The following is a 21,415-nucleotide window of genomic DNA, read 5'->3' on the forward strand; positions in this document are numbered from 1 at the left end:
TATCACGTCAGGAAGTTAGTTCAGTCTTGTTTTTATCAGTTAAGGAACATTTCCAAGGTGAGACATGTTCTGAGTTTTAGGGATACAGAGAAGCTTTTATTTCATCTTGCCTAGATTATTGTAATGCACTGTTCTCAACTTTAAACCAACGCACTTTAGCACAGCTACAATCAGTGCAAAATGCTGTAGCTAGACTTTTGACACGAACTAGGTATTTTATTCATATTACTCCAGTTTTAGCTTCTTTGCATTTGTTAGCCTACCAATTCATTTTAGGGTTGATTTTAAGATGTGATTAATTACATATAAGGCATTACATGGGTTGGTGCCATATTATTTAGCAGACCTTTTAAGACCTTATGAAACAGTTAGACCTCTTAGATCTTCTTGTCATGAAATGTTGGCTGTTCCAAGATCCAGATACAAAACAAAAGGTTATAGAGTGTTTGTAGTGAAGGCCTCACGATTATGGAAAAGCTTGCCTGAGGATATTAGATCTGCTGAATCTGTGTCTGTTTTTAAGTCTCGTTTAAAAACTCATTTGTATAAACTTGCTTTTACTACCTTGTAATTTTATTATTATTATTATTTTTAATATATGTCTTACTGAGTGTGTTTTGATTTTATGTTTTGTGAAGCACTTTGTTCGTTTCAATAAATGTGTTTTGATTTTATATTTTGTGAAGCACTTTGTGCTATATTGCTAATAGGTGCTATATAAATAAAGTTATTATTATTTGTAAGTGGGATAGTTGAAAGTATTTTGACATCGAAAAAACTACTCACTTCATATTAAATCTGATTTAATCGGACATCCTGAAATCTTTGAACTGCTATGACTGTTAATGTTATGACATTAGGTATTATGTTACTTTTAGGTTCTGAGTCTAACATTATGACACACCATAGGCTATATGCCAAATTAATACATTAATAATATATCCTTCTTATTCTTATAAAAAATGTAACCGACAAAATTGTTGCATTCAGTACCTCTTGCTGCAGGTCTTTAATGATTTTGGTCTTCTTTTCCATCTCCATCTTTAAGAACTTGATCTGCATGAAATGAAAATAGAAAAAAAAAAAACTATATATATATATATATATATATATATACACATACACACACACACTGTACTACACTATACTGTATATCTTGCATATTACTGCCACAGTGGTGATTTACTGTAGGTAGAAAAAAATGCATAAATAAATTGTGTATGATTTTTAACTACTTTAAAGAAGAATGGAGTATGCTTTTAAACTTACTGTATATACACAAATATGACAACACAGTAACTGTGGAAGAACCTGAATATCAAGAACAATTACAAATAATACAAAGATTAAATCAGATCACGCTGTACATTTGATGTGCATATAGTAACTGAAATGTTAATCTCAATCACCTTTACTCCCAGTGAACTGATCTCTTGTTAATATTCAAATGAAAAGAGAACCATAAAAAAATATTCAACTTGAGTGTATATAGACTATGAATGTGGGAGTGAAGGTTTACCAAAACAAACCAGAATGCCATACAAACAGGCAGAAAAGAATCAGAAGTGTTTACAGCCCTAAGGGTAAACCACAATGCCAATCAAATAGAACGTTCCACTGTTGCTCTCTATTCCTTATTCATTCAGCTCAGCCCTGAATCTCAAACTGCCTCAACTCTCACGCTCTCTCTCCTGCCTATAGCCATCACAGACACTGTGGAAAAATCTAAATCTAAATGCTGAGGTCGAGCAGCTATGCGCTTTTCCAGAAAATACAGCAGCGTTCCTGCGGGTGTATTCATTCTGATTAGCACTTTAATTGAATTCAGTCTGAGTTCACATGTTGATATACTGCAGTCAATCCAAAAATATTTGGTGCAGTATTGTTTTTTTAGATTACAATACAATGGAGACTCGTTTTTCATTTCCTAGTTGCATACTACTTCAAGTTTGCGAACTATAGGCCTGGGCATCCTGAAAATGGAAATGTCCTCATTAATCATGTTTCATTTCAGAGTAGAAAGGCTTTATATCAAATGTGCGTCAATTATACCATTCATGTCCTAAAATTAATCTTGTATAATGAAATAATATAATTAAATAATGAATGAGATGTAGAAGTGATATTTCTTTGTGTTACATTTTTTACAGTTTGCCCACGTTGTTCAAAACCTGTGGGAATTTCTTTCTTTCGTAGACCACACTAAGTGTACAATGAAAGCAGTGTTGGTTAAGTACTTAAAAATAGTAATCCACTACAAATGACTAATTATTTCTCTAAAAATTTTAATCAGATTACTTTACTAATTACTTCCTTGAAAAAGTCATCACATTACTAATTACTTTACTTACAGGTTACTTTCTAAAACACTTTTCCACTCAACAAATTCAAAATAATGTCTATATTTCTTTCTTGCTCATTGTTACACACAAGTCATACACTCAGCACCTCACATTTCTCCTTCACAATGACTCATTATGGTGCTATATTTCATGTATTATACATAAATAACATATTAACAATAAGCATAACCCTATTATGTACTTAAAAGTAATTAAACTATTTAAAAGTCAGTAGCTGTAATCTGATTAAAAGAATTTAAACAGTAACGCATTACACTACTTTTTAACTAAACAGTAATTAGATTACAGCAACTATTTACTTTTTAATTGGATTACACTCAACACTGAATGAAAGTGAATGGTGACCAGGGCTCCAATTACAATTCAATAAGAACCATTACAATAGCCATATGACTTGTGCGCTACTTTTCAGGTCTACTGAAATCATACAGTAGCTTTATTTGAGGAAAAGACTGAAATTTAAGTTGGGAAAGTATGGACTAATTTTATTGTGCTTTCCATCATATCTGTAGCTTGACAGCCCTTGGTCACCATTTACTTTCATAAGAAAAAGTGCAGCATCAATAATCAGTTAACTTCTCCTTTTGTGTTCAATGGAAGACAGGAATCATACATGTTTGGAACAACTGGAGGCTGAGTAAATGAAGACAGAATTTTTCATTTTTGTGTCAACTTCTATTAACTGACTAAAATGACAAAAGTTTCAAAAAAAATTAATTTGCAATTTACAAAGCTAATGAGATGTTTGCTTTCTCTTACCAAAACAGCTGGGGCTCAGCATAATGCCAACAACTCTACATAATAGTTATATAAAAGATAGCGTGTCATAAAGGGGCACATACAGGCAAACACAAGGTCACAGCTTGTTGGGCCATTTCAACAAAGGTGTAAAATGTTAACATTTCCCAAAAATGAATGGGCACACTGTTGCAAAGGCAGCTTGTGAATATATATGGTGTTGTGAATCTGCTTTGCTGAGTAATTGGTGTCAATTGGTGGTGAACTGTTCACAGATAAGAAAAGCCAGAGCTGGTGAAATGCTAATTCTCTGTGATTCATTTTAATTCTGAACACGAATGCCTGTGCCTCTAGCCCCCGCAATACTCTGCACAGCCACACACAGAGATGAAAAAAGAAAAGTTTCAGCATGTTGATAACTGTGTATCTCCCCCTGAGTTAGTAAGGTGCTTCCTACAGTTATCCATAATGATTGTAACATAACTCTTCTGACCTAAAGATAAATGTCTAAATTAGACCAGACTTTAATGAGGATTCCAGTGTTTTCCTCGTAATTAGTTTAGACGGGAGTCATGGAGGAGGGTGCAGCGTTGATGCAGCTGAAAGGACCACTTGGAATCTTGATATTTAGTCCTAAACCACAGCAATAAATCATTTTCTCAATTTGGATTTCAACATGCTTTCAGGTTAAAATATCTTTAAACAAGATCAGTGTAGTTGAGAATGAAAATTGCACAAGATATCAATCCTTGTTTACAGAGAAGAGGCTGTCAATCAATACAAACTTGTAATTAAATTAATTACGTGATATACCTATAAATCAATAAAATGAATCACACATCTACATGTTTGCTGGGAAATGCCCCCAAATAAAGATAAAGCAATATAAATAATACATAATAATCCAAATTAAATAGATAGATAGATAGATAGATAGATAGATAGATAGATAGATAGATATACAGTGGCAAGAAAAAGTATGTGAACCCTTTGAAATTAGCTGGTTTTCTGCATTAATAGGTCAGAAAATAAGATCTAGTCTTCATCAGAGTCACAAGTATAGACAGACATAATGTGCTTAATCTAACAACACACAAACAATTATAATCTTTCATGTCTTTATTGAACACATCCAATTAAACATGTACAGTGCTGTGAGAAAATTAAGTGAACCCTTGCTGGTTTTCTGCATTAATAGGTAATAAAATGTGATCTAGTCTTCATCAGAGTCACAAGTATAGACAAACATAATGTGCTTAAGCTAACAACACACAAATAGTTACAATATTTCATGTCTTTATTGAACACATCCAATTAAACATGTACAATGCTGTGGGAAAAGTAAGTGAACCCTAGAATTTAATAACTGGCCGATCATCCTTTGGCAGCAATAACCTCAACCCAAGGGTGTAAAAAGTACTCAGAAATTATACTTAAGTGAAAGTACGGATACTCAGATAAAAGTCCAAATATCTAGTCAAAAACATACTTGAGTGAAAGTAAAAAAGTATTCACATTTAATTGTACTTAAGTAGTAAAAAAGTAAAAAGTAACTTTTTCCTAGCTAGAATGAAATCAAGTGAGGAGATTATGTCAGAAAGGATGTAGTTAAATTCGATTGGTTTGTTAAGCCATCTTTTTACTGTCTCTGACAACTATCATATTTATCCCTCAGTGACATTTGAAACCTGATCATAGGATCATGTTAAAATTATTACATTTTTGCAAAATGATTTTTATGTGGCCTGTTTTATGTAACACAGCAATTTGCTGGTGGAATGAACACTAGAGGCATTAAAACAACAATTACTTTTATCGCCTTTCACTTAAATCACGGATAAAACGGCAGATTATCAGTTCATAAACATGTACTTTTCGATCTGTTCCCTTACACAATGCTATCTTATGACATATAAACACTTTTACTATAGTGCATGGCTCATTGTAATGTTTGCATTACATAACCAACTACATTTTTATAAAGGACCGGGGATGAGTCTGGAGAGCACGTGAGTTGACACGTGAGACAAAAGTGTCATAGAAGCACCACAAGATGAACTGGTTGCTTCAGAAATGGTGTTTTTCATCTCACATTTGCTTTTTTTGACACTATCGGTTAGGTTTTTAGTTTAAGGTTTGGGGTAGGGAGTAGGGTTGCAACGGTATGAGGTTTTCATGGTACGATAACGTCTCAGAAAATATCACGGTTTCACGGTATACGGTATTACACAATTATTATTACCAGTTACAATGTCCCTTAAAGGAGTGAAAAAGTTTTTTTTTGTTTTTTTTGGTTGAACAAATGCTTTATTATAATTGAAACTTGAAACCATTTTTTTTTTTATTGAAGTATGTGTAAAAAAAAGTCTCCCTTTTGAAAATAAATAAAATAAATAGAATAGAAAGCTAACAGAATTATAATAATAAACCAAATTATAAACATGCTAAGAAAAAAAATAGCATGTAACAATAACATGTTATATAACTAAAGCATGTTAGTTTACATGTCAGCATAACATGTTAAATTAACTACTAAATGAAAAATAACATCAGCTGTGTGAGATTTAAAGTAATGTCCTATGATTATTAACAATTAACATATACTGTAGATGTGCGACAGCGCAGCCAGACTGCTGTTTGTTCATGGTTTTCAAGTACAAGGATATGCATCAAGTGACATTATTTTTGTTGTTGATGTCAACAACACAATCTACAGGAAGTTTTCTCTGCCCCTTTTAAAAATTGAAGAGCATATTTACTTATATGAGCCCATTATTATCTCATTTGTTTCCTAATTTCAAACATAATTCAAACAGAACATACATATTACACAGGAGGAATGGCTCCTCATTACCATGGTCAGTGTAGCTAGTCTTGAATAATAATAATAATAATAATATAAAATTATAGTATTTATGAAAAAATAAATACTAGCTGAAACACATCTTGAAACTTTAACTACAATTGCTACTGTTGATATAAAATGAGGTCTAATAGATTCTACCTTTAGATTATTTCATATGAAACTATAACATTTTGTCAAAATATAACAGTTACTTTTACTCATGTAAAATCATGAAACAATTTTGTAAAGGTGATGTATAATTAAAAAAAAAAATTAGCACATAGCACAGTGTTGCTCTTTTCCTCCTCTGTGCTGTTTGGCATGTCAGGGCTGCCTACTGTTTGATGGGTTTGACTTGACTTCTTCCGTAATGCTTTAAACTAGAAAAGTCTCACTAGAATTTAAATTGGTCACATCAGTTTTTAGGTCTGTGCTCCGCAATATCGAGGGAAGCCCGGATGTTGCAGGCATGCATCAGAGAAAAGAGCAGATCATTAGCACGAGCTGGTTCCGTTACACTCGTGTGAAAGTGCAGATGAGAAGCCTTTAGCTGATTGTGAGATTATCATTATATCTGCCTCAGCAGTCCTAAAATAGGCTATCACTTGGGAGGCCGCCGAAATATATTCAATGGGAGAACCTTGGCATTGTTCTTTCCCTGCTGTCCACGACCCAGTCCGAATAGACCTGCGACCCACCAGTTGAGAAACACTGCTTTAACTCACACAGACACTCACTTATGTCAGACCCCCCCTCGCCTCGCTTCTCTCTGACATTTTCATCTGAGAAGGCACTCACAAATTGTGCCTTCATAAAATTATAATGAAGCTTTGAAGAAAGTTAGTAATGTTGATGGCTTTGTGAAATGTTTTCTGAGGTTTGCTACCAAACCTTGCTGTTGAGCAGATGGATGGATTCAATAAAATTCATAATTAATATTTACTCAGATTCCATTACTTTTATTATCAATATTATTATAATTTTCATTGCTGGTTTTATAGTTATTATTATAATTAATGCTTGCCTAACAACAACAACAATAATAATTCAGCAAATAGGGAGTAGAAATGTATAAATATGATTTAAATATGAAGGCAAGTATAGAAATTAATTACATTTACACATTTAATTACAAAAGTCTTTTGTTTTTATATATAAATTTGCAACATGAATGATCAGTTTTTACTTCATAAATAATCCAATCTGTAGAAGTAGCAGGCGTTTAGAATAAAGTTTAGGACAAAAACCATCAGTGTTTCTTATGTGCTCATAGTTTTGAATGAATACATCACATTAAGTTGGGCTGTCACATATGGTCTATTTGAACAAATATTTCAATGTATCCGAAGATCAAATTTGATCTGAAATTCTGCCTCTGCTGATAGTTGGAACTCCACGCAGCCACCGTGTGACACTCCATTTGAAATAACTGACCTCTGGTCTGTCACCTGTCATTTGTCGGATGCAGTGAAAATGTGGCTTCAGTCCAGTAAGATGAAAGAAAACAATCTGCAAAAATGTAACGAGTACTTTTCAAATTTAAATAAAATTGTAAGGAGTAAAAAGTTAAAAGAAAATATTTGGAAATGTAATTAAGTAAAAGTACAAATATTCCATTTAAATTGCACTCGAGTAAAGTACAATGCTCCAAAATTAATACTGAAGTATAATACTTGAGTATTTTTACTCAATTACTTTACACCCTGCCTCAACCAAGCATTTATGGTAGCAGCAAATTAGACCTTGACAACGTTCAGAAGGAATTTTGGACCATTCTCTCTTACAGCAACCCTGACATTATCCTGTAGGATATCTTGATAAACTTGGGAATTAATTTTTCCCTTGATGATGGCAAGCAGTCCAAGGCACCCAAGCAGCCCCAAATAATGATGCTCCCTCCACCGTACTTCACTGTTAGGATGAAGTTATCAAGTTAGTATGTAGTGACCTTTTTACATTATACATAGTGCTACGTATTCTTCCCAAACAATGAAACCATAGTTTCATCAGTCCACAAATAATTTTTCCAGTAGCGTGGTGGAATGTCAAGGTGGTCTTTGGCAAACTTCAGGCGTGCAGCAATTCACATACTTTTTCTTGCCACTCTATATACAGTATATATTGCATTATTGTGGCAGAGAAATACAGCATTGTTTAGATGATACAAAAAGTGTCTTTAGAAGTTATTTGTTTATATATATATATATATATATATATATATATACATATCATTGAACATAAGCCTACAGTTAACAGCAATCCATTTTTAAATTGAGTTATAACGTTGCGTCTGCTTTATTTTAGATTATATTGTCGGTCTATGTACATGTGAGTCAGATGGATGCTTTGAGAGAGTCTTACTGGTTTTCAGTGTCATAAACGCTGCATTTTTCAGACGCTCCTTCAAATTCCGTTTTCAAGTATATTTAGTATATATAACTATCTTCTTTCTTTCTTCTGTGTCTTTCTTCTACTCTAACTTCTGTACTAATCCAGCTAAGATTAGAATTTATCAGTGCGATACTGTGGATATTGTTGGCTTTTCTATGACAAATTGCTTATGTTCCTCATTTTGTAAGTCATTTTGGATATATGCATCTGCTAAATTAGTTGAAACTGTGAAAATTGTGCATCGAGATCCCTGCATTCTGTTGTGCTAGTCCAGCTTTCAAGCTGTGTGAGCAGCTCTCATTCTGTGGTTGTACTGCTTGCAAGGTTTGTTGAGACATTCAATATTCATGTTTCAATATCTTAAATTTTTGCAGTGCATGCTTCAATATAGCAATAACAATTCTCAGAAACTTTTTTTCTGTATTGATCTGTATAGACAAATTAAGTTGATTTTGAAGTAATCAAGGGAGTGACTAAATTCTTATGTAATTATCACTAATATTTTAGCACTGTGCCCAAAGGCAGGTGTTTGTGTGGTTAGCTGTTTGAGCAGACTGTATTTATATAGGTTTAACACATCAGTGTAAAGGGGTCTTACAGTGGCCTGCTGCTTCTCTGCACGTTCAGCTGCATCATCCAGTTGCTTCTGCAGAGCTACCTGGAGTGACTTCATCTCATCCCTGTGAATGAGACAGAGACAGAGAATGAGGGAACAGTGAACAATCCAATGGCCATTCTATACCTCAGACTCAATTAGCATCTCTTACACGTGTATTTTCGGCACTTTCCACGAATACTGTAAGCATTAATTATTTTAAAAGCATTAGAGGCACAAATTCCATGTTATTTGTAGTGAAAACTATAAGATGTGTCAGATAAATTATCTAACAAAAATTACCCTGTAGGTTAACTTAGCTTTAAACACCTCAAATGTCTTTGTCACATTTTGTGTATAACCCTGTAACAGTATGATGTTCCCTCATAATTCTTTTTTTAACATTACCTGAAATTGCACCAAGCCATAACATCGTTTGGACCCTTAGCATTGTTAGAAAGACAAGTAAAAAATCTAATTCCAGTTTCTCAATTTTCTCCAAAGATTTTGTGTTTACTGAATTAGTCAATACCAACAATTCCCCTCAGTTCCATAAGTTATTGAACAAAAACTTTTTCTTTAATTTGTGAGAAATAGATTTAGATTTATTTGTATTATTTGATAAATCTTTCTACTTAATTTGATGATTGAATTTTTCTAAAGATTAAGTACCTTTTTTCACAGACAAAAAAGAAGAAACAAATTTGCTTTAAGGAATATTCCTGGTTCAATACAAGTTCAATTGATAGCAATTGTGGCATAGTGTTAAAAAATAATTTTGACTGACCCTCCTTTTCTTTAAAATAAAAAGCACAAAGTTACATTGAGGTACTTACACTGGAAGAAAATAGGGCCCATTTTTGGAGGGTTTAAAGCAGGGGACTCAAGTGTGTGGCCCGCAAAGGAATCCAATGTGGCCCATGGGATGATTTGGGGGAAAAAAATACTTAACAACATCCACGTTGATTTTGCCTGTTACATCAATATTATGATCTTTTTAAGCTACAGCAGGGCAGATGAACATTTTAATTTATGGTGTTACATGGATGTTATAACTTGCATCATTGGTGGAATTTCTTTTAAATTACGCACAACATTCAGCTCTAACGGATTTACGCCTATCAATGAATGCCCCTCATGTCTTCAAAACAGTGCCATGACAACCCATCCCACTGTGAAGTTTGTGCAAGTCTCTCGTGGCAATAATGACAACATGGACCCATATAAGGATAAATATTAGAGGTAACTGTTCTATTATTTCCAGAATTATTGGTTTTACTAAGCTGTTTTGTAATTTAAAGTACAAACAGTTTCCTTACGTTAATGTTCGATTTTAGAGGATTTGCTAAAGCTATCTTTTTTTCTGTCAGTATTGTTGCTTGATTCTCTACTACTAATTGATTTAACCTCCGGTTAATGAAATGAAATGAATAAATTCCATTTTATATTACCCCAATAGTAATTAAAACAGCATATAGTTTATTCTGGACTTACAGTGTTTCCTGCTCTGCTGATCTGATTTTCCCCACCGCTGAATCTCCAGCGTCACAACTAAATAAATTACATTTTACCTAAGTTTTGATTTTTCAGTTAGAATGAGACCATGAAAAAATGTCAAAACAGCACAGCTTTCTACTGCGTTGTGTTTGCTGCGCTCAAAACCAATGAATGAATCTTATGAGCTGGTACTTTCAATGAATTTCTCCAAACGACTCTCCAACTCACGAGTTATTGGTTTGAATCAGTCTGACGAATCATTCAGTGAATGAACTCAATGAAACACAACAGTTGAATTGTCTATTATTCATGTACTAAACCACAAGTCTTTGCTCTCTGTCATGCCAAAATGAAACAAGAACAGTTTTGTGTACAGAATTTGTTAAATATTTAATTCAGTCATTACACTTGTTGTTCAAATGATAACATTAAGATAAGATAGATATAATTCTAATACATGATTTTACATACACTACCGGTCAAAAGTTTTAAAACACTTACTCATTCTTTATTATAATTTTTTTTTCACATTTTAGAATAATAGTAAAGTCATCAAAACTATGGAATAACATAAATGGAACTATGGGAATTATGTTGTGACTAAACAAAATCCAAAATAAATCAAAACTGTGTTATATATTAGCATCTTCAAAGTAGTCACCCTTTGCATAGAATTTGCAGACATGTACTCTTGATATTTTCTCAACCAACTTCTTGAGGTATCACCCTGGGATGCTTTTTAAACAGTGTTGAAGGAGTTCCTATCTATGTTGGGCACTTATTGGCTGCTTTTCTTTATTATTTGGTCCAAGTCATCAATTTAAAAAACTTTTTTTTTCTTTATTACATTTTAGTTTTATAATGAAATAAATTAATATGGTGGGACAATTATATTTTTGTCTACAAAACTAATTTCAAACATTTAAGCAAATGCCTTCAGATCAAAAGATTTTTAAGATCATGAGAAACATTTCAGTCAAGTGTTTCAAAACTTTTGACCGGTAGTGTATACTCATGTATTAACAGTTCGGCCCTCACACAGTGATGCTTAGTCCAATCTGGCCCTCGACCTAAAATGAGATTGACACCCCTGGTTTAAAAGCAGAAATGTGAAGCTTATACTTCTATAAAAGCACTTACATTAATTCTTCTGTTAAAACTGTATTATTGAGCTATAAAATTGTTTAAATCATTTTAGGTTTAAGGTTTATGTCATTACGTCCTCATGGCAACAAAGTTGTAAAATGATGTAAGTTTACACAGAAAATGTAAGTTAGCAATTTTATCACATTAAAATTATGTTACCATGCATTTTGTCTGTCTTGTGGCTATACTTTTAAAACAGTTGGCACTTTCACATTCAAACACACACTGCAATTTTCAGTTTAGAGGTCTGTGATGAGGAGGAGGGCGTGGCTGGGCCGTGAAGCCATATGGCAGGTGCTGAATCAGCTGATCAGCGGGAGAGCGAGATAAAGGGGCAGGCGGAGACGCCGGTTCAAGAGAGAGAGACCACGCTGCATGTTGAGTTTGATATTAAACTTTATGTTTACTGTTCAGCCGGTTCCCGCCTCCTCCTTCCCCATCCTTTATCTGATACATTGGTCCCGGTTTTTAGCACCAATGTAACAGATAAAGGACAGGCAAGGAAGAGGGGGGAACTGGCTGAACAGTAAACAAAGTTTAATATCAAATTCAACTTAAAACCAACATAAACATGCAACGCGGCCACGTGCGTCTCTCTCTCTCGAACTTGCGTCTCTGGCCGCACCTTATCTCGCTCTCCCGCTGATCAGCTGATTCAGCACCGGCCACAACCTCCTCCTCATCACACTCTTCCCCCACCCGATTCCGGCCGGGGCGCCACTGGTCTGACTATGTCACCCCCCCCCCCATCTTTGGGGGGGAGACACTGACTTCCGGCCGTTCTGTCATCTGGTGGCCCACCCCGCCTCCTTTGAACCTGGGGGGAGAGTCGAGGGGAGGCGTGGAGAGAGGGAAAGGGCAAGCGGAGACACACAGAGAGAGAGAGGAGAGAGAGAAGAACTTGCTCGCTGGCTCTCGGACGTGCTGTCGCCTGGTCCTCAACTGCTCCTCTGCCCTCTGGTGGACACCAGCTCCCACCTCCCCCGGCGGACAGCAGCAAGTCCTCCAGCTCTCAGCAGCCAGCAGTGACCCCGCTGTCCCCAGGCAGATGGCCACGGCTGTTCCCCTGGTGGATGGCAGCAGCGAGGTCTCCGCGACAGCGCATCCCTTCTCCCTCCCAGGTTTCGGCATCAATATAACAGTATAAGGCCGGGCAAGAAGGAGGCGGGAACCGGCTGAACAGTAAACATAAGCTTTAATGGTAAATTAAAACCAACATAAACAAATGTGCAGCGTGGCCACGTGCGTCTCTCTCTCTCTCTTGAACTGGCATCTCCGGCCGCCCCTTTATCTCGCTCTCATGCCGACCAACTGATTCAGCGCCAGCCGTATGGCTTCACGGCCCGGCCACGCCCTCCTCCTCATCACAGGGTCATATGTGAACATGACCCATTCGAAAATACCGGTAAATTTAGCTCTGGCTATTTCCCAGAATGTAAAGTTGTAACATTACATGAAAAGTAAAGTTTTGATGCCATGTGTGAAAATAGTCGTAAGATTAATGGTTTGAGCACGTACAAGGTCAGGACGTGCTGCATAAGACAGATATGATTTAGCTACTCTGCAGTAAAAAAAAGTCATTAGATTGGACAGATAGTGAAATTATTCCATTTAGTCAGAGGATATAGAAATATTTTATATTTTAGAGCCGACTTCAGAGGAAATCTTGCACTATATGATGCTCCACGACTCAAATCTGTTATACGGTAATCAGTCAATGGAAATGTACCACACGTGATCAAGGGCTGAAAGCATAAAAAAAAATATCCTCTCACCTCGAACTTGCTTTGCAGTCTTGGTTTTTCCACTCAAGACCGCACCTAAATGCGCTTGACCAATTACATTTTAGACGCAACAGAGAAGCAGCAGCATCAATGGCAGCACTCCTGTACATCCATGTATGTTTACATAATGTGTCTCCTATAATGGGGGGGGGGGGGGGGGGTTGGGGTGTTTCCAGGCTAAAAGTGCTTCTTTTCATCTAAGCAGATGAATACATTTGTTGACTGATAAAATAACTAACTACATCTCAGAGTTTAATGGCATTTTGGTGCTGATGTTTGAGTGGTATCAGAAAGACGGAAAGCCAGTGCATGTGTGAATAGAAGATGTGGTACATTTATCAGTAAAGGCAATCCAACAATTTTACTCCATTTTACCAGGTTACAAGTGTGAAAGACACTAATGAGTATTTTAACATTGGTGGAATGGCACCATTCACTTCCATTGTAACTGCCTCACTGTAACCCAGATTTTTACTTTGTTTAAAGGAAAAGAGGGACACCTTGAAATAAATGTTTGTGGTAATCAAAATTATTCAACTAATGCTGTTGATTGGGCTTAACTTCTATTGAACCAATTTCTTTAAAGCTGAAGAGTCTATCTTTTTAAATGTTCAAATAATTTCTTTTATCCCAGGTTATTATGCACAGACAACATGAAAAGCCATTATGCAAAGCCATTCGTAGGTTGATTTCCTCAAAAAGTATGTCTCTTTGGAGCTATAAAAAATACTTGCACTATATGTTTGTTTAATCAATGCCAGACATTGGGAATGTTAGAAAGAGCTGTTTGAAAACAATGTTTATATTTGCAATTCTGTTTAAAGACACTAGTGACAGGCCCTATTTTGTACCCTATTTGTAGAAAGTGCCATTTTTTATTTAATTGTATCTTTTGGCCTTTCATACCACTTGTATTGAAAGGCAGATTGACAAGATTGGGACAAGACTGAGAAATTAAAATAGCCTACCCACTTACCCTTTTCTTAAAATCGCCCCAGTGCACTAACCACTAGGCCACGACTTAAACATGTGCTTATATTATATTTAGAAATCCTTTGCTTCCCTTTTGCCTATAATTATTATTCTTCCTTACTTTGTACCACTCTAACTTTTCATCCCTATGGTAAAAACTCACCACACTTGCATGCATGCAGGGTCTGTGGCTAATTGCATTTTGTGTCATTTTGGGATTGATGGCATGTATGGTAGCGGTTAAATTTGTAATATTGAAAACGCCAGCCCTGGTAACCCGTTAGACACTTAAATGTTCACACAAAAGTCCCTCTCCTCATGGGGAACAAATTTGCCTCAAGGCCCCCTAAGTTTTGCCATGGAAAATGTTCAGTATTTGGCGCTTTAGGTAAAATCTTTAAAAATCTTCTTCTCCTGAACCGCTTGTCCAAGACTTATTTCAAGCACTATAGACTCACACAAATGAGACACATCGGTTTAACTCTTGAAGCAGAGGGAATAGGAGAAGATAAGGGCTGATGTACTGCTGTGGCTCATCTCTATTTTATGTGTGAAGATGTGTCCAAAGTTATTTACTAAAATACATTTTATTGGATAAGACTTTATCAAATATGCATGTCTGTGCTGATTTGTGTTTGGAAAACTAGGTTAGCTAAACTATGGTCAGTGAAAGTTTAAATGTGCACTCCAGTCTGAATATGTAGGCCTACATGCAGTGATTTCATCAAAATCATTCAAAAGGCTGGACAAAAATTATTAACGGGCTGGCAAGACAACATCAAGTACGCTATTTGGGAGATGGCCTGAGTCCATTTCATCTACTTCTTTACGATAGCTTCCTACACCCACTGGATTCCGCTAAATGCTGCTTGCCGCTATATTTAATAGTTTTATTTTTAGTTTGATGAGACATAAGAGCCATACTTCCTATTGCTTATTGAGCAGATGGCTCATTAATATTAGCATGCGAATAGTCCATGTAATAATCTGATTTAACTACGCTGAGCTATGCCTCGAAGACACATCTCTATGTGCCGATTTACAAGGCAAAATAAGGCTCTGTCCATTGTCATTCCCTTGACTTGCACAATCACAAATGTCCATGGGATACTCTGCTCATTTATTTTCTTACAGAGTGCTTATATTGTCATTTTAATCATGAGGTCAGAAACTTCCCCACATCTGCCCTGAATTTCAATATCTGTTTACTGTTGATAGGGGTTAAACATAGAAGTCATTATGTACACCTTACACTGAGGGGAATTGAATTCTGTCACTAACTCTCTGCAGCCAACATGCTTGAGCCTTGATGGATCTAATCTGTTGCCATGATGCCACCAAGAGTGTTGTGGAGTGCTCTGGAGTTGTTTAACACTAAAAACCCATGACAATTCCATCTGATTTACCCCAAGACATTTCTGTTGTAAAAGCTGTGTTAAAGAAACCTGTTGCTCTTGAAACTGAGAAATAACAGTCGCCAAGAGAGCCGTAGATGTATACAACAAATGGTGGAGCATCTGTCTACAGTCGTATGTATGTAAACAGTTGCTAACTGTCACTAATTACTGGTGCTGGTGTGTGGGAGTGAGTAATTCATTAAAGAGCATCTCACAGCTCATTTCCTCCACAGTTCATTTAATCTAAAGTTGACTGAAATGCTGCATGGGTTCAGATCCCTGTCTTTAAACTATTTTAAAGAAATATTCTTGCTTTTTTTATAATCTTTTTATTAGATTGTGTTTTTTTTTTTGTTTTTTTTACATTTGTTGAGTGGTAATAAACTCTGCAATATCCGCACCCAGTAGAAGGCTTTTTCTACCATTGCTCATTCGAAAATGAAATCTTTATGGTATTACATATGATATTATATAGATATCTGAGTAATCATACAATAATATCATGATTCATTATGTTAAAGGTGCTGTAAGCGATTTTAGCCGTTCTACTTCCATGCAACAGCCGTTGGATTAGCCACGATCCCTCTTTCCAAAACCCCGCACTCCAAAGATAACAAAATGAGCTTTGAGACCAACATTATGCAGAAACGGTTGTTAAAAACAACAGCAGAAAAATAGCACCCTAAACTGACAACTGTTATGAACAACATGGCTTAAAAAAGGCCTGAAGTCTCAATAATTCGCTTCAACTACAACACTATGAGAATGTGCAAAATGACTGACAGGTCGAAAGCATCATTGACTTTGACTCATTTCCATTTCTTCTATCAGAATACTTATTTACACATTTTTGTTTGCTGTTTACAGAGTCTAGAGCTGTCACAGAGACAGGTGAGATATCTTAAAAAACTTATTTCAGTGATATCTCTCAGGGAGTACATTTTTTGTGTACCTTTCAATGAAAAAAATCACTAATTGCACCTTTAAGTTGGTTAAATATAAACAATTGAGTGTTCATTCACCTGACAAATGTTTTGATTTCTCATACAATAGTGTTCAGTCTCCCAAGATTATTATAAAATTTTAACAAAAAATGTGGATATCGATGCAGTATTGTGAGGAAAAATATAGCAATTTCCCTACTTAAGTGCTACAGATGTCTAAATGTGCAATTTATGTAACCACTGGGAGCCTGCTAATTTCGGTCTGATGGTAATACTTCTAAATCCCATTTTTTCTTAGAATTACATCAATATGAGTAAGTCCCTCATACAATGGCTGAAATAAATGGCTAAGAGTTAATGACATGCTGGCTGAATTGATGGGAGGAGCTGAGAAGATGAAAGAACAGGAACATTATACAATGGTACAAAGTAGAAAAACTTGGTTTACCTTTGCTTGTGACTAAGCTCCAAGATTCTCTGCACATCCTTTTTGGGCACAGCGTCATTATTCTTTATAGACTGTCGAGAAAGAAAAGAAAGGTTGGAATGTATGTTTTATGATATTGTATATATGTGTGAGTGTATGAGTTGTTTATCTTTGGATTTGACATGACAGATGTAACTGACACTGTCAGATTTAATTTTTTAAAGGTATAACCACCTTATATAAAGCTGATTTATTTCTGTGAGCCTGGAAAAAGTCTTGAAAAAAATCTGCTAAAAGGGGGTCTGATTCCTTCCTCAGAGTAACATCAGTGAGATCACAGAGAGGAAATCTGACTAATTCTCATTACAGCCTCATTTCCATTTTCTTCAATCAGCATACTTATAAACATGAATAATGGAATGCAAAACCTTGAAAGGATAGGAAATGGATATTTAAGCTCTCATTCAGATTATTTCTAGATACTTCAATTTTACTTCGAAAAATTCAGATGTTTATGTGTATCAAAATTCTCCAAAATGAGTGGTCATAAAATATGTAAATATCACAGTTGTCATTTTGAACACATTTTTGTTTGCAATTAATTAGATATGTTTAACATTGTTAATTAACACATTCATTTAATTTGACATTAGAACTATTTCATCTGTTCTATGCGATTTCTAATCTCAAACTGATGGGAGCCGCATTGCAAGCGTCCGTGTTCACACACACCAACACACACACACACACACACACACACACACAGACAAAAGTCCCTAGGGGAAAATGCCTTTCTCAGTAAATTTATTTATAATCAAACCCAGATGAGATGTTTAAGAAAAATCATTTGCATTCTTTTTAAAATGAAATTTAGTTATCACCAAAGCTCAACGAGTGAAATTTTACCCACGAATGATGGTGAATCCGCATCGGAGAGCGGGCTGGTCCAGTCTGTCGCCGAGGACTCAGCTGGTCTCCCACCTTCGGGTGCGGTTGCCCAGTCTGAGGCCGACGCAGAGCTGGCGGCCATGCTTGCCCAGGCAGCTGCGAGCGTCGGGCTGGAGTGGAACCCTCCGCCCCGCCCTGAACCCTCGCGGTTTGATGACTGGTTCCTGGGCTCGGAGCTCCACTCGTGGCCGCGCCGCGCCCTGCCCCAGTCCCTTCCTTCCTTGAGGTACATGAGGAGCTCTCGAAGTCGTGGCAAGCACCTTTCACTGCCCAGACCCGATCTCTGAGCTCCTCCGTTCTTACTACCCTCGATGGTGGGGCTGCCAGAGGGGTACTCGGCGATTCCCCAGGTGAACAAGGCGGTTGCGGTGCACCTGTGCCCGCAAAGCGCCGCCACCTGGCGAAACCATCTGAGACTCCCGTCCAGGGCCTGTAGGTTTACGTCGTCACTGGTGACTAAGGCTTACAGTGCCGCTGGACAGGCCGCCTCTGCCTTGCACGCCATGGCTCTCCTGCAGGTACACCAAGCCAAGGCGTTGAGAGAACTGCACGAGAGTAGTTCTGACCTGGGATTAATGCAGGAGCTGCACTCGGTGACCGATCTCGCCCTCCGGGCGACGAAGGTTATGGCACGGACTCTCAGGCAGGCGATGTCCACCTTGGTGGCCAGGAGCACCATCTATGGCTCAACTTGGTCGAGATGAGGGAGGCTGACAAGGTAAAGTTCCTTGACGCCCCCATCTCCTAGGTTGGCCTATTCAGCGACACCGTCGAGGACTTTGCGCAGCAGTTCTCGGTGGTTAAGAAGCAGATGGAGGCCATCCAGCATATCCTGCCCCGGCGGCCCAGCCCCAGCGTAGAACCTCCCGCAGGAAGCAGACGCCCCCTGTCTCACGGCTCGCCACCAAGAACCCGAGGAAGGCTTCTAAACGCCCTTGAGACGGGCGACCCAGGGACGTGGAGACCCGTTACAGACCTGAAGGTGGTAAGTAGACCACTCCATCCCCAACAATACAATTAGAGTTCATATATTTGAGCATTTATGTACACATTTAAAATCCACAAGTGTTTAAAAAATTTTTTACATATATGAAAATTGTCATTTTTTTCATATTGTCATATTCTGTATATTGCATATATCTACTGTATATAATTGACAATTTTATATCAGTAAAAACATTTATAAACACTTACTTTCAGCATGCAAGTGTTCAGCATATACTGCCATTTTCAGATTCATAGCCTACTGTATTAATAGCACTTCAAATTCTAATCACATTTTATTACACAACTAATGGGTATTTTAAGTGAATGTTAGGGATTCTTTGTATAAATGTGGGTTTTTGTGTCTCATTCGCAGCACGCAGGGTGAAGATTAAACACGAGCTGTGATGTATGTGTTCTGTCTGCAGTCCTGTGAAAGTTTAGAAGGATTTTGATAGTGAACACACAACGTGGAGGAGACGCTACACTGTTTCTGTGGTGATGATACAAATGGCAGCTGTGCATTTGTATATGTTGCGACTGCTTCAGGCTTTTCAAGCATTTGTTTGGCCACTGTCAAACAAAGTAAAGCGATGGGAATCCCTCAGATCTGCGTTTATTTATTTCTTTTATTTTATTTTTTTTAGGCAAATTTCATCAGTTAACTGTGTTTATCAAAAGAATGACATATAAAGTTAAAGATCCGTTTAAGATGGCTAGCAAAATAACAATGTCATGCTCATGAAACACAGCATTTGAAGTCGCACAGCAACGATGAGCACTAATAAAAGATAATTTTAAATGGTCTGCTTTGATAAAAAGTAATTCTTGATGATCAATTCAAGCTCTAAAGTAAATATTTAACATAATAAAATTCATACCTTCATCTCTATGTGTGCTATTGTCGGTCATGAGATATTGTAAGTCAGTGGAGAAGTACATCAATCAGCGCTGGTAAAAGTTGTCTGACTGAATGGTCTAGTGGTAATTAATCCGCCCATTACATAAGAGGTTAAAAGTTCTAATCATCCATAAAAAACTATATATTTTAATTTTAAAAGATTGTATCTGCACCTGAGTGGATGTATATCTTGAGTGGGGACACATTTGTTTGCTTTGCATTTTTCTATGGGATTTGACTGGAAAAGAGCATAAACTCATGAACTCGCAGCAACAAGGAGCGCTCACCACCCATTCTCGATTCCTCAAGTTCATCACTACGGCACATATGTTGCTATCTTCTTAATACTGTAATACTTATTTTGTTTAAAATTAAAAGCAGTTTATGAGCATGACATTGTTATTTTGCTAGCTATCTTAAACGGATCTTTAACTTTATCTGTCGTTCTTTTGATAAACATAGTTAACTGAAGAACATAGTTAAACATATTTAGACATACATAACAGATGAGAATTTGACGAAAGAGGGATACCTTCTAGACACCACCCAAAATCCTAAAGGGACTGAGAGTTTAGGAATCATTCAACAATGGAGCTTGGCTGTCCTCTATTGGACATTTCTTGTAATTACCACTCAGAACTGGGTTAGACATATGGCTTTGATTTTCTAGTATTTTTACATATCAGTTGATATTTTTATTATATTTTATTTATATAAAAAATAAGAAATATGTGCAGTAAATTTTTATTAACAATAAACTTGAAAATTCAAGCATGCCAAATACCTCAAACCGTGAATATACACAAAAAGGAATGATGACATTTAATGCGTTGCCATGGCAACAGTATTTAAGATATCAAGAATCCCTTCAGAATTCTGAATGTCTTGACATTATTCTAAAAAATTTTGAAGCAATTCAGGTAAAAATAAGATGGATATTTCAAAGTCTGTTAAAAGTGAAACACTTCCTTCCGCCAGTTGGTGGCGCTACGACTGTGACCCATAATAGCCACATCAATGTGATCAGCCTGCAAGGACAAACATTTGGCTCAATTTTGATGTAAATCACACCATGCATGCAGAAGATATGAGACATTTCCTTATTCCAATTTTTTATGTTATTTTATCGCATCGCCATGGCAACACCGGTCAATATATCAAAAAACCTTTCGCAATTTAGCATCGTCAATATCTTGGCATGATGTCACCCACATTTGGTACCTGTAACATGAAATCCCTCTGAGGAGTATATCAAATTCCAGAGCATGCATTTTTCAAACACTGATGAATAGAATAAGCAGATACAAACTAATTTTCTGTCGAATATTTCATTTTCTATTTAAAAAGGAATAAAGAGAAAGGGGGAAATGGCTCAATTGTAATTTTCTTTCATTGTTTAAAATTTTTATTTACGGCTTGAATATTTGATATGCACATGTGAGCGACACTGAAACGCCCCTTTCATCTGACTGGTCAACTTGCC

At 36.5% G+C, this 21,415-nt stretch overlaps 1 protein-coding gene across 4 annotated transcripts in view; it reads right to left on the bottom strand.

The window, feature by feature from the left end:
* Positions 1 to 21,415, bottom strand: part of luzp2 (leucine zipper protein 2) — a 210,215-nt gene that overhangs the window by 67,473 nt on the left and 121,327 nt on the right. For all 4 annotated transcript variants that reach the window (XM_051724394.1, XM_051724396.1, XM_051724395.1 and 1 more), the window contains 3 exons: positions 17,121 to 17,191; positions 8,936 to 9,017; positions 994 to 1,056 (listed from right to left, as the gene is read on the bottom strand). In XM_051724394.1, the coding sequence (XP_051580354.1) occupies positions 994 to 1,056; positions 8,936 to 9,017; positions 17,121 to 17,191 (216 nt within the window). The remainder of the gene's footprint in view (positions 1 to 993; positions 1,057 to 8,935; positions 9,018 to 17,120; positions 17,192 to 21,415) is intronic.

Source organism: Myxocyprinus asiaticus, chromosome 18 (assembly GCF_019703515.2).
Source record: "Myxocyprinus asiaticus isolate MX2 ecotype Aquarium Trade chromosome 18, UBuf_Myxa_2, whole genome shotgun sequence".
NCBI lineage: Eukaryota > Metazoa > Chordata > Actinopteri > Cypriniformes > Catostomidae > Myxocyprinus > Myxocyprinus asiaticus.